This window comes from Vombatus ursinus, unplaced genomic scaffold (assembly GCF_900497805.2).
Source record: "Vombatus ursinus unplaced genomic scaffold, bare-nosed wombat genome assembly UNPS02014773.1, whole genome shotgun sequence".
Taxonomy (NCBI): domain Eukaryota; kingdom Metazoa; phylum Chordata; class Mammalia; order Diprotodontia; family Vombatidae; genus Vombatus; species Vombatus ursinus.
The window spans coordinates 12,189,373-12,203,931 of NW_020954551.1; the positions used below are offsets into that span (position 1 = coordinate 12,189,373).

The 14,559-nt window shown below is 45.6% G+C and overlaps 1 protein-coding gene across 11 annotated transcripts in view; it reads right to left on the reverse strand.

Annotated features, from left to right (window-relative positions):
* The window catches only part of MAGI1 (membrane associated guanylate kinase, WW and PDZ domain containing 1), a 673,862-nt gene extending 660,536 nt beyond the window's left edge, over positions 1–13,326 (reverse strand). For all 11 annotated transcript variants that reach the window (XM_027863725.1, XM_027863727.1, XM_027863720.1 and 8 more), the window contains exon 1: positions 12,357–13,326. In XM_027863725.1, the coding sequence (XP_027719526.1) occupies positions 12,357–12,669 (313 nt within the window). In that variant the 5' untranslated portion in view covers positions 12,670–13,326. The remainder of the gene's footprint in view (positions 1–12,356) is intronic.
* Positions 13,327–14,559: the final 1,233 nt, after the last annotated feature.

Consider the following 14,559-nt stretch of genomic DNA (forward strand, 5'->3'; position numbering starts at 1 on the left):
GGTTGAGAATTTCAAATAAGATAAATATGTAAAACACTTTACAAACTTCAAAGAACTACATAAATGAGAACTATTATCACTATAATATAGGAGTATTGTTGTCATATCATGGCTAAGGGGCATAACCAGGGCAGGGTAGCTTGTGTATTACCTCTGGGTTCTGAGTAGTCATCGTAATTGCCCACATTTATATAACATTGGAAGTTTCTCAAAGTACTCTGCATATATAAATATGCATACATATGTGTACATATACATATTTACATATACAGTATATTTGTGTGTCTATATATAGCTCTACACATTTTTGTTGTTCAGTCATTTTTTTAGTCATGTCCAATTCTTGGTGACCCCATTAAGGGTTTTCTTGGCAAAGATACTGGAGTGGTTTGCCCTTTCCTTCTCCAGCTCATTTTACAGATGAGGAAACTGAGGCAAACAGGGTTAAGTGACTTGTTCAGGGTCACACAACTAGGTCACATTTGAACTCAGGAAGATGAGTCTTCTTGATTCCAAGCCCTGTGCTCTATCCACTGTGCCACCTAACTACTGCATTTCTATACATACACATATATCAAATTTGATCCTGAAAACAACCCAGTAAGACAAGATGCTTTAATTTTACATATGAGTAGACTTAGTGTGAGAGAAGTTGAGTAATCTGTTCAGGATAACATGGCTTGTAAGCATCTGAGACAGGATTCAAACATGTCCTGACACTGCGCTAAACACTTTAGAAATATTATCTCACTTGAATCTTACAACACCCCTAGGAACGAGGTGCTGTTATTATCCTCTATCTACAGTCAAGGAAACTGAGGCAAGCAGAGGTTAAATGACTTGCCCAGGGTCACACAGCTAGTTGGCTTCTGAGGCCAAATATGAACGAGAGCCTTCCTAACTCCAGGTCCAACATTCTATCCTCTGTGCCACCTAGCTACCTCTAATTCTGATGGTTTCTCAATGACTTGACAGCTTTTGCTAAGGAATGGGAAACAGGACACCAGCACGTCAGCAAAGTCTGGGGCCCCAGCCAAGACATTCCTTACTGACCTCCCTGATGCTCTGGACACCCCTTGGCCCCACAGGCCATGCCCCTGCGGACTCAAGGATTGGGGCCAGAACCTCTGGCTCACTAGATGGTTCAGACTGCTGAACAGTCAGGCAGCCAGCCCAGCCTCTTTAGAGAATTTGACCCTTTTGATCTAATCAGAAGACTGCAGTTCCTACAGACATGCAAGGCACCTACATAGGAGCTGGGAGAGCTCTGCAAACACATCACTGGGGAGAAACAAACCTAATCCCTGCCTCCTGGAAGAGCATTAGCATCATGCAGATGAATTAAAATCTGTCTGGGTAAGGAAATTTCACAACCTCCCTAGTAACCTGTTTAAGCAGCTCTCTCTCCCTCTCTCTCTCTTTCTCTCTCTCTCTCTCTCTCACACACACACACACACACACACACACACACACCTCCTTCACAGTCAGCGACAAAATCATAATCATAAGTTGAAAAGGGAAAGGAAAATTTTAAGGAAGAAACTGTTGAGAAAATATTTTTTTAAAATCTAGTCTATGACTGTAATTAAACTGATAAAAAAATACCTTAAATATATAAATACCTTAATGTATACCTTAATATAAATACCTTAAATATATATAATTATTGCACATTTTATATATCTCTGTGTGTGTGTGTGTGTGTGTGTGTGTGTGTGTGTGTGTGTGTACATATATATAGTGGGAAGAGGATGAGGTGTCCATATTATCCTTGGCATCCTCTCTGCTCCTGGAATCCCCACAGTTTTATCTAACTGTGAAGGGTAATCTTGTAGCCACATGATACAACAATTTGCCAAACAATTTCTTTTTAAAAACTGGAAGAAACAACTCACCCCAGGATCATTTCTATCTAAATTCCATAGACTATACAATAAAAGGAATGAAATAATCATAAATAATAAAAGATGGGAACAAAATAAGTAATGCTGCCAAGTGATATTTTAAGTGCTGCATTAAGGTTTATAAAAGTACTTTAGATAAATTTTCTCAGTTGAGCATTAAAAAAGTGAAGTACTATGTACCACATGTACTGACTATGAAATAAGTACTGGAGGTATTATAGCCCCATTTTATAGATGAGGAAACTGAGTTTCAGAGATGTAAAGGGCCTTACTCATGGTTACATAGACAGGAAGGGGCAGAGATTGGGCTTGGATCCATGTAGGGTCACATGCTTTCACATTGAGCACATCAAAAATCTACCATCTAAAGATTCTGTCAATATGTTAGTAGGAAGATATATAGGTCTAAATAACACTTCAAGGTTTGCAAAGATTTGACAAATATCTCATTTGATCCTCACAATGACCCTGGGAGGTAGGTGCTATTATTATTAACTTCATTTTACAGATGAAGAAACCGAGGTAAATAACAGCTAAGTGACTTACACAGGATCACAAAGCAAGTAGATATATAAGGCTGGATTTGAACTCAGATCTTCCTGACTCCAGGCACAGCACTATATCTACCTTGTTGCCTCATAGATTTAGAGCACACCCCAAGCTCTCTAACTCCAAACTCAAGGACCTTTTCCCCTGTATTACATTGCCTCTGAAGCTGAAATCATGAGCCTTTTTTTTTTTTTAGAAAAATACAGAACATTAAGACTGCTGACATCTTGAGTAGCAATAATTTTGAAACATTGCTTCTAATTACATGGTAACTGTCCTCTATTGCCCCATGGTCCTGCTGTCCACATAGGGAGAAACAGCTTAGCTCTTGTCTCATGACAGACTGAAAGGTTCCCCTCATTGTAAGAAGATAAGATATGCTTCCCATTACAATAACATCAGGTGGTAATGCTCACCCAGACAATGCAATGGTCTTAGGTAACTCATTCTAATCTTCCTGGAGATAGAAACAGAAAGGTCTGGGCTCTCAGCTGAAGGCGTGCCCAAAAGACTTCTCCAACAGCCACACTCTAGAACTTGAAAGGGGCTCCCTACAGATTCCACAGGCACACTCCACAGAACTGTTATCACTGGTAAGCCTTCAGAACAAACTACATTGCTGGCATACCACACGCATTACTGGCATGATCAGCTGAGCTGCTTCATCCCCCATGGGCCCAGATCATCAAACTCCCAGACTTTCACACATCAGTCTGGATTGATTAGACTCGTCAGCATGGTTAGGAGAAAGGGTGCTGGACTGAGTGCCAGACCGGGGTTCCAGTCTGAGCCCTTGAATAGAGAGAGGCAGCAGCATCAGAGGAAGAAGAGAGTTGGATCTCCAAGTCAAGAGAGTCTTGGTGAGAATTCTAAATTAAAATGCTGACTGGCCCTCCTCACCTCTGATGGCTGGCATCCTTGGCTTCCTTCAAGTCTTAGTGAAGTGGTACCTTCTACAGAAAGCCTTCCCAGGACCCCCAGCTGCTAGTGCCTTCCCTTCGAGGTTACCTGGTAGCTACTTCATAAACACAAAGACTCAGAACAAGGGCATACTTCTAACTTTCCCATTATGCGGTATGGATCATGATTTAGAGATGAAAGGGACCTTAGACGCCACTGAGTCTAATCCTCCATTTTGTGGATGAGAAAACGGGAGTCCTTGATACTTTCAGTGAACCGCCCAAGGTCACTTAGACAATAAGTAGCAGAAGTTAGTTTGAACCCAGGTCCACTGACTCCAAATGCATCAAGCTTATCAGAGTATTAATTAATTCAGTATTAATGTGATTCAATGGATCCACCAACTTGGGTTCCCCTTTCATCAATACAATGCCAACATTTTTATATTTTATTGTTGTTCACTTGTTTCAGTCATATCCAACTCTTCATGACCCCATTTGGGATTTTCTTGACAAAGATACCGGAGTGATTTATCATTTCCTTCTCCAACTCATTTGACAGATGAGGAAACTGAGGCAAAATGAAACGACTTGCCCAGGGTCACCCAGCTAGTTAATTGTCTGAAGCTTGATTTGAACTCAAGAAGATGAATCTTCCTGACTCCAGGCCAGGCACCCTATCTACCTAGCTGCCCATTTTTACCTTTACTAGAATCTAAAAAAATAAGAAGAAGAAGAAGTTATTTGGAAATGGGTGTATACTTCAATTTAATTTCCTTAATTTTCTGTAAGAATTTAAAAGTTGAGGAACAAAATACGGAGAGAGAAGGACTTTTAAAAATCCATATAAACATTGCTCACTACCCAGAATTCAGTGATTTTCCATTTTCATAGAATTTCCAAGTTGATTGGGACATTCTGGGTTATCAAGTACAACCTACTCTCTTTAGAATCAAGGAGAATGAATGAGATAAAGAAGGCAGAAGCTCAAAGTTAGTGATATAACTGGGATGAGAATGATGGTCCCTTGACTGAAGTCATAATAAAGAATTGTACCTAAGGCTGGTCCCACAAACTTTGCCTGGGACAGACAGCAGGCAGTTGCCTTCAGTTAAGGCAGGACATTAGCCAGGGAGGTAGTTGAGTGGTGACTCATCCTGACTTTCAAGTGGCAGCTTCTTCCCATTTTAGTTAACAGGAATCTGTTAACTAGCAACTAACTCATGTTTTTATGCAGCTAAAGGACTTTAAGTGGTGGCAGCACCCTCTAAATCTGTGCCCAGAGGCAAAGCCTCTAGGACAATGTGAGTTCTATTACATTAGCTACCTGCAGGATAAGCAGGTATGCCTTAGCCTTAGGATTAATGGAGTAGAAAAAGAACCTCATTTCAAGGCAATTTCTACACTTAAAGTAGGCCCATGACACAGAAATTGAAAACAACATTTCAGTAAGGCTTTAGGATTCACAATTAAAAAAAAATAATAATAATAAATAAACCAGCAGTTGATGCAATGTCCAACAAATCAAGACATTAACATCAGCCCTCAGAAAAGTTGACCATCTTAGCCTCCTTAGTGTTAAGTTTTCTCATCTGTAAAATGGGTGGGTTAGACCAGCTGGTCTCTGAGGTCCCTTCCAGCAATAAATCTATGATTCTATAATTTGTCATCTTAACATATGTAAAATTGGTATATAGATTACACACACACACACACACACACACACACACTCTATCTCTCTCTCTCTCTCTCTCTCTCTCTCTCTCTCTCTCTCTCTCTGTCTCTCTCTCTCAACCGGACACACCAACTTTTTAAAGGGTGAAGTTTTCCATTAGATAAAGCTAGTTGAGAAGGCAGCATCCTGCCTGTTGTAGAGATGTCAGAACAATTTCACATACAGCCCTGTGAACAGTGGTTTACGCTCTCATTGGCGCACATAATCAATTCTGGCATTTGCAACTGGCTGTGTAATGGATGCCAGAAGATACCATAGCCAACAATATCACAGTTTCACCATGAGGTCAAGTTAACATTTTTTCAGGGAAAAAAAAAATCACAGCCCATGGTAAATAGTACATTACAAACTACAGTGAAAGCCAGGTTGCCTGCCCTGGTACCTAGTATTTTTTTTAAAGTTGTAGTTGCCTTAAGAGAGATCAAAAATAGTGCTCAGGAGAAACTGATCTTTTGGCATCACAAATAACTACAAACAGATTGATCTGAGAAAATTTAGCTCAGGGGGGAAAATCTGTTCAGAAATGGGGGGGGGCATAAGAGAGAAAAGAAGAGTACAGAGAATCCAATGGCATGTGAATTACACTAGTTAGAAATTCACACCAATGTCATAGACAAGAGTCTGTTTAAGGAGGAAAGTGCCCCAAGCCCTGAGAATACCTCCCTGCTTCTCCATGCCTAACAATAAGGACCTAAGGTTTCAGGCTTTTTCAGGCTGGCACCAGTTCTGCAAGTTATGAAGGTTCTTAGGGCATTGAGGGATTAAGAGAATTAATTGCCCAAGGTCACACAGCCAGTTAGATATCAGGAGCAGGACTGGAACCCAGGTCTTCCTGGCTCTCAGGCCAGCTCTCTATCCACTCTACCATGATTGACCCTCTAGGGATACAAAGACAAAAAGAGGCAGTATGGCTCATTGGATAGAGAGCTGGCCTTAATGCTGGGAAGACCAAGGTTCTGACACATCATGGCTGGGTGACCCTGGATAAGTCATACCCCCTCTGCATCCCAGACAACCCTCTAAGACTTTTTGTTGTGGTTCCGTCATGTCCAATACTTTGTGACCCCAGCACACCAGGCTTTTCTATCCTCCACTATCTCCCAAAGACTGTCCAAGTTCATGTTCATTGTTTCCATGACACTATCTACCCATGTCATCCTCTGCAGTCCCATTTTCCTTTTGCCTTCAATCTTTCCTGACACCAGAGAAAGTGCTGATCCACTTTGGTAGAGGGTAAAGTGAGTATGATCACTGGGAATTCCCCATATCATTGAAATCAGGGGTATGTACATACATACATACATACAGGCATACATACATACATACATAGTTATACAGATAAATAAATTAAAAAACCAAATGCCACCGCTATTTAAAGTGGGCAAAGCTCTTTAGCAACATTACTTCATTAGAGCCACATAACAGGTATTATGAGCCACATTTTCTAAAGGAAACTGAGGCTTCCATCAGACCAAAATTTGAATCCAGGTGCCTTGTGGCATAGTGGATAGAGTGCTGGATTCAAATCTCCCCTAAGACATTTATTAGCCAAGTAACCTTGGACAAGTCAATGAATGTCATGAGGCTTTAGTAGGTTCACATATAAAATGGCAAAATAACAATGACAGCTGCCTCACAAGGAAGGTGTGAAAATCAAAAGTTAACATATATAAAGCACCTTCCAAACCTTCGAGGGTTAGAGAAATTCAGCTATTATTATTATATTATCCTGCTTTTCCTTTCCTGAGAAGAAGTTTTGATGAAGGACAAGAAGAAATCACCAGGACACTGAACACCCAAAGGAGAGCTTAGGGAAATGACAGAAAGAGAAGTAGGCAGCTGGATGGCTCAGTGGAATGAGTGCTGAATTTGGTTGGAGTCTGGAAGACCCGAGTTTGAATATCAACTCAGACATATACAGAAGTAGTTTGTATGATCCTAGGTAAGTCATTTGTACCTCATTTTCCTCCTCTACAAAATGAGGTGGTTGGACTAGCTGGCCTCCAAGGTCGCTTCCAGCTCTAAATCCATGATTCTGTGAAGAAACATCTCCAATAGTGGGCAGCCATTGATACAAGAAAGAAAGTCAATGGGCTAGTTTTGCTTCTGAAATATGCACTTGAGAACCAATTAGAAAAAACAACAGGGGAATAAAAGGATAAGCATTGAAATAAGTTTTCTGTGATCATAAAAAGTGGGGGGAGGGGGAGACATGGTATTTAAAATGAGACACACAACTGATTTCCTATGGAGATATTGTCATATTTTTCGATGTCTTGTGTTTTCTTTTAATCCACATAAAAACATCGGGACAAAAAAACCTTGTGTGTCAAACTGTCTGAATTGAGATACAAGGCAAAAGAAGAGTTTTCTTCTGTTTGTTGAATATGCTCATTCTGAACTTCATCCAGGAGGGTAGTTTCAGTTCCTGTATACTTTGCAAAACCACAAAGTCACCTGGGAAAATAGGTAACCACACAATACCATTTCAGGAATCTCCTATCATGCAGCTCTCTAAGTATTTAAAACAAAAGTCTAGGATTAGTTTATAGATTTGTGGGCTTGGGGATTTTTCTTGGCAATTACACAAATTCTAGAACGTAAGCTAGAAAGAACCTTCCTGATCATCCAAGCTTCATCCTTTGGAAGATGAGCAAATAGACTCATGGAGGTGAAGCAACTCTCTTTAAGCCAACAAAGGCAGTGCAGTCCAATGGGCAGAAAGTTTGATGATATGGATCTGAACATCAGCTTTGCCACTTACCATCTCTATGACATTGGCCAAATCAGTTCACCTCAATTTCCAGCTATAAAATGAGAAGGTTGGATTTGGTCTGTACGGTCCCTTTCAGCCCTTCACCTACAATCCATGCTAAAAAAAAAAAAGGGAGCATGGTATCAAGGAAAGACCACAAATCCTAGAAGCAAAGGACCTGGATTCAAATCTTACCTCTGATGCTCACTACCTGTATCATGTTGGACAAATCCATTCTCCTCTGTGGGCCTATTTCCTGATCCATAAAATGAGGGAGTGGCACTACATGGCTTCAGTTTAGTTGGATACATAACTTATGATCCTACAACCTAAGTGGCAGAACTCAAACCCAGGTCTCTTGCCAGTCTAGCACATTTTCTCCATGGCATCATGCAGCCAGACCAGCCTCAAGAGCTTTCTAGACTGTCTACTATGCAGATCTCTAAGTCAAGAATCCAGCTCATCTTCTCTCATACCAGCAGTTCTCAATGAGCACATCTGAATTACCCATCTTAGATATTAGTCATAAAAAATGCTCAGTCCCAGGCTAGCTTTCACGTGCCACCCTGGGGGGATCTAAATGGACTCCCATCCCAGGGCTAGTGCATACACAAGGAGGAATAATTAATCGCCTGTCAGGCTAAGCAGAGCAGAATTAGCAGTGTTAATCTGGTCCAGCCAGCCTACCCCACCCCCTACAACATAATGAGCTAAATCTGGGATTGTACCTGCCAATAATGTGGACAACCGTCATACATGAAGATGATGTCATCTACAAATCAACTGCATGGAAGAGTGAGGGGGCTGTCAGGAAACATGGGTGCTAGTGGTAGTGCTGGGTGACCTTGATTAGGTTATTGACACTAAGCAACATAGGCTCTAATCCTGGAACTGTAGAGACCCTTAGCCAAGTCACCCCCACCCCCAGCCTACGTAAAAGGGGAGGGAAGACGACAAATATAGGGCAGTGAGCTTGACGTGTAGCCCTGGTGAGGTAGAGTACCAGGCCTGGAGTCGGGAAGACCTGATTTCAAATCCCGCCCAGACACTAACTAGCTATGTGACCCTGAGCAAGTCACTTCACCCTATTTGCCTCACTTTTCTCATTTGTCAAATGAGCTGGAGAAGGAAATGACAAACCACTCCGGTACCTTTGTCAAGAAGATCCCAAATGGGGTCACAAAGAGGTGGACGTCACTAAAACAACTGAACAAGAAGGAAAGGGATGCTCAGCTAACATCTGACACATCCTGGATGGGCACGTGTTGCTGATGCTGTGGAGAGGGTTCTCAGTCAGAGGTGGGTTAGACTATATGGTCTGGGAGGTCATTTCTAACTGAGAATTTGGGACTCCAGCCACATCTGTAGGCCTTGGCTTCCTCCCTTATAGAATGAAGGCTGTAACGGGATGAATTCTACAGTTCCTTTCAGCTCTAACATTCCATAAGTCAATGATGCCGTCCTTCAAATCCTTTACTCTTCTTCCTTGGCCATCAGCTTCCTTTCTCCCACTACCATATGACATTCAATCAATAAGCATTTATTAAACACCTATATGTGCCAGGTACTGGGGATAGAAAGACAAAAAGAAAACAGTCTTTACCCTAAAGAAGCTTACATTCTATTGAGGGAGACATGTACATATAAGTCTAAATTTATATCTCACTCCTTCTCTGTCTCAGGACCTGGCCAAGATCCATCTCTAGGCCTATGGTTATTACAGCACTCAGAAACCTCTCTTTTACCTTGTTCCTGAAATATGACTTACTCTGATTGAATGGGTTTTCCTCTTTCCTTATGCAGCTCCCCAACCCCCAAAGTCTCCACCAGGATTACTCCTCTCGATTACAACTAATAGATTATTAGAAGAGGGAGGAATAAGGATCTTCAACTCCCCTACTCCTAGTTTTTTAGGATTTAAAGCTAGAAAGGCCCCTCCGGGTCATCTCCCCATTTTACAGATGAGGCATCAGAAGCCCACAGAGATTAAGTAACTTGCTCAAGGTCACATAGTCCTAAGTGGCAAATAGGGCATTCTCACCCAGGCCCTCCAATTTCAAACCCACTAGTTCTCTATTCTTGCCCTACTTACTTAGATATTAATTAAGCGTTATCAATTGTCCACTTTTAGCATTCTTTTTTTCACTCCAGGTTACTCTCAACTTTGTCCAGGCTTTGGTCCATCAAGCATCTCCCCTTCACTACTAAGGAAATAAAACATTTTCTACTCAGAAACCAAATAGACTGCAGACGACTTCGCAAGTCTTTCCAGCGTCCATAATGATATCCCAAGAACAGATTTCCCCCACCCCTTTTCACAAGGGGACCCTGATATTCCACTGCTAGCCCCCAACATTCGCCAGTCAGCCAGGGCACAGAGCTACAGTGCTGTCATGCTTTCCCTTGCTGTGTGCCAGCAAAGGACGATGGGCTGTTCCTACGGTTACTGCTGCTCTGACTCAGAATCATCTTTATGCCTTAATGAGGCAGCTATGCCAACTCTGTTGCCTGCATAAAAATGGCACAAACACCAGCTTTCACAAGTGCCTTGAATTCCAAGGCTTCCCTGCAGACAGCTTCATTCTAAAGCACCCACCCACACACCCCACCACCACTAAAAAAATACCACCCTAGGAAGTGACCTAGGCAAACTTCAGAAATAGTCCTGGATACCTCTTTCCTTTGGCAACCTCCAGTGACAGACAGTTGCCATCAACCTGAAACATTCCAGGATGGGGAGAAAGGCCCTCGGGAGGATTCTGCCCCCAGGGCATCTGTGAATGCACACAAAGACTGACTCAGCAACTTGCAAAGTGAGGATGAGATCCCAAGTTGGGGCTCCCAAGCCAGATAGGTCAAAGAGAGAGTTCACCTTTCCCTTTAACCCAATCACCTCCAGGCAATTGCTACCCCCTCATTTGGACCTACAGGTGTCAGTTAAATGCAGTGATCCAGCCCTTCCTTCAAAATTTTCTCTAACCCTAATAACCTGGATAACTCCTCTAGGGAACATTTTCCTGGCACTCAAAGCCTTCTGCGTCTCTGAAAGTAGGAAAATCTGTTTTAACCATGTCTCCAGGGGGATATACTAAAGCATGGATGGGGTGGGGGGGGAGAGAAGGGAGTGGTCTTTATACATAGCAGGGTTTTCTCTCAAAAATCTCAGGAAAATAGGCAGCAAAGATCCCTCCCCAGCCACTCCCTTCATCTGGATAAACCCTCTTTCAAACAGAAGAGGAATTGCCCATCCCAGCCCAGGCTCTTCCTTCCTTGCATACATTCCACAGACAGCTCAGTAACCTGCCTTCCCTTTCCAGGCAGGCTGTCATCTAGATGGGGGAAGTTTTCATCAAGGTTGGTAGAATCCGACCTCCTCCAGTGTTTCATCCCAAGGGAGTCTGGTGGCTGGCTGCCTTTCAGAATTACACAGTCATGCCCCTCCGAGACTAAGAGTTTCTGGAGAGCATGGCTTTTCCCCAACTCCAAAAACTGAACACCAAGTCCTGAGGCTGGGCCCCTTTTAAAGCAATTTAACGTCAGTCCTCAACGAGTTGAGAACAGGGCTCCTTTAAAAGCTAACTTGAGGGGCAGACCGAGGGCATTCGGCCCTCTCCCTCACCAGGTACTAAAACCCCCTTTTTCAACCTTTCACAGGGTCACCGACATTCTCCATCAAACCACCTCCACCTGACCTACTCACAAACACACACAGATCTCCTTTCAATCATCACTTCCCCCAAGAGACAAGGTCCTTGGGCTCTGACTTACAATGCTTTTAAATGTGCCAAAGAGAAATAATCGAAAATAGAATTGGGAAACACCTGGAAACACCTCCCACATTGGAGAAATCTGTAATGTGAAGGAAAGACCTTTGGGGGGGGAGAGGGGGGAGAAGGTCTAACAGGACTATTGGGCACAATCCTGTGCTGATAAGGGGATCGGATGCGACGGTGGGGAGGAGGCTGGATAAAAACAGAAGTTAAACTATCCCTCACGGATACCGGGATTCTAGGTTGAGCAGTCAAGGCACAGAGAGATAGAAAGGAGGGTAAGGGGAGTGAAGGTGAAGATGGACACATGGTACCCCCTCCTTCAGTTCTGATCACGCATGTAGGGGGAGGGGGGAAGATCGCCTTCTCTCCATTCCACTTTTTGCTGGGAATCACGTACGTTAGTCTCAGCATCCCTACCTAGCTTCCCCTCAGCTAAGGTTAAGGAGCACCTCGCTGCTAACTTGGACCTAGGGCACGATAACAGGTTTGCCCAGCCAAGCCCCGCCAAGTTCTTCCAGGCAGGGTAAGGCCCCTCTAAAACCTTAGTGAAAACTTGGATTTCTCCGATGCAAGACAGGGTGTCAGGCTCCACTTCTCTTCCCGCTGAGCACAGAGAGCAGCCGGAGGTGTAAGGCACCCCCAGGGGAGGGGGGGAGGGGCTCGAAGCCCCAGGGGAAGCAAACCTGGGATGGGGGGGGGATGCCCTTAACACCACCAACAGCCGCGGCGCCAGCTTCTCACCTGGTCTGACGGCCTTGAAGGTGACGGACTCCTTGCAGCTTTGGATAACTCCCAACACGTCGTAGCGGGGCAAGCCGGACACGCGGACCCCGTGCACCTCTAGCAGCAACTCGCCCTCGCTGAGACTGTTGCCCTCGCCGCCGCTGGCAAGCCCCAGCTCCGCGTCCGGCTCCACGGAGCCCACGTAGGGGAACTCGCCGTACTCGGCTCCCCCCAGGACGGTCAGCCCCAGCTCGCCCTGGGGCCCCCGGCTCAGGGTGCACTGATGCACCTTGGTGGTCCAGTGATTCTTCTTCTGGATGACTTTCGACATGGTGCTGGCCACGCGTGTGGCGTCCACTTACCCCCCTCACCCCCGACCCCACACTCGAGTGCACACGCACACGCGAGCGGACCCGAAGATACACAGGAATGCGAAACAGGTGGCCCCAGACAGCAGCAGCAGCAGCAGCCCCGGCCCCGAAGATCAGCTGGGGCGCAGGAGGGGCATGTCCCCAGAGGGCACCCCCAAAGACAGAAGCATAAGAAAGAAACTTTGCCCGCTCACCCTCCCCCAGCTCAAGCCATCCTCAGGCAAACTTTCTCAGCGCCTCCGGGCTCCCGCCCCTGCCCGCGGCCAGCTTTGTTTGCATTCCAGTCCCGGGAGATCCACGCTTCGCTAGCCGGCCCGGAGCGCCCAGGGACCGCAGCCCACTCCGGGCTGGTACCTTCCTCCTCTCCCTCTCTTGCCTCTCTGTGCGGTGGTCTTCCTCACGGACGCTTTCCTCGGTCGCGCTGTCTCCGGAGGCGGGTTTCAGAAAGGGCTAGTCTTGCTGGACCAGTTTCCCCAGAGCCCAGAGCCCGGCTCTAGGTGGAGGGCACGTCGGAGGGGAAGGAGGCGGGAGGCGGGAGGGAAGGGACCGCGGCCCCTTTAAACAGCTACAAAGGCTCAGCTTGTTTTGTTACATTTCATTCTATTCCGTCCCACCGAGCTCCACGACCGGCGATAGTAAACGCGCGCGCCTGCGCCCTGGAGCCGCTAACTCCTTCCCTGCCCCCTCCCCTACGGAGGAGATTCCAAAGTTCTTCCCGCTGGGTCCTAACGCCGCTCAATTCTCAGGCGCAAACGCCCCCCCCCCCACCCCCCAATGCTTCGGTCCAGCAACTTCGAGACAGGCTTGTGGTTTTCCTTCCCCTCCCCCGTCACTCCACTTCCCAGCTCAGTGTCTGTTTTCAACTTTTTTTTTTTCTCTTGTACCTGCAGGATTTGGAACGGGGTTTAGTCTGGGCCAGACTCTGCGGCCGGGGTTTGGGTCCCCTAGCGCCGCTGGACAGGCAGACCAGGATCCAGCGCGCAGGCACGCCGACCCTGAGCCTATTAATCTCCCTTGGCCACTGGCCAACCCGGCTGCCAGTCAGGGAGCCGGCCCAGCCCGCCCCTCCCTTTCCCGCTTGGACTCTGACTCCCCGAGGCCAGCTGGGGAGGCGTGGGGACTGACTGCACAGGGCTGGCCCTAGGGAGCACTGAGCCAGCTGATCTGCCCCACCAGCGGAGGACCAGACGCACTTCGCGCACCCCAGCCTTGATCTCCTGTCCTTAGGGGCAGGCGGACCCGGGTGGCCTAGGTCCCTGGCCGGGGTGGGTGGCTGGGCTCTGGTCTCCTCTCTCCATCCCGGGGGGTGTGGTTCTCCTTGGGAACCAACGGCGAACCCATCTGGGCTTCATATGAGTGTCACACGTTGGTAAATGACTTACTTTTTAAAGAGTTCCAAGAGCAGTTGAGAAAGCCCTGCATCATAGAATCTGGAGACCTGAGTACGAATTCTGACGTGGCTATGTGATCTTACTGTGTGACCTTAGGCAAACCACTCAACTATCTGGGCCTCAAATTCCTTCATTTGTAAAATGAGTGGGCTGGACCAAATCATCTCTAAAGCCGCTTCCAGGTTTGGATCTAAGATCCTACCGAGACTTGGGAAGACTGAGAAAGAAATGCATTTAGGGGGAGTTTGACTTTTTAAACCCTTCAGTTCAGTAGCAATTCTGCTATTGTCTCTGTGTGACCACTCTGTCCAGGGTAACCCAGGCTTTGCTCTTTGAACCCCTGGGTTACTCAATCGCTAGAGAAAGTGTTTTCCTGGCTGTTAATGAGTGTCCCAGGACTCTGTAGAGAAGGCAAAGGAATATGTAATATAAGCAGGAAAAAGGCTAGTCACTCTGCTT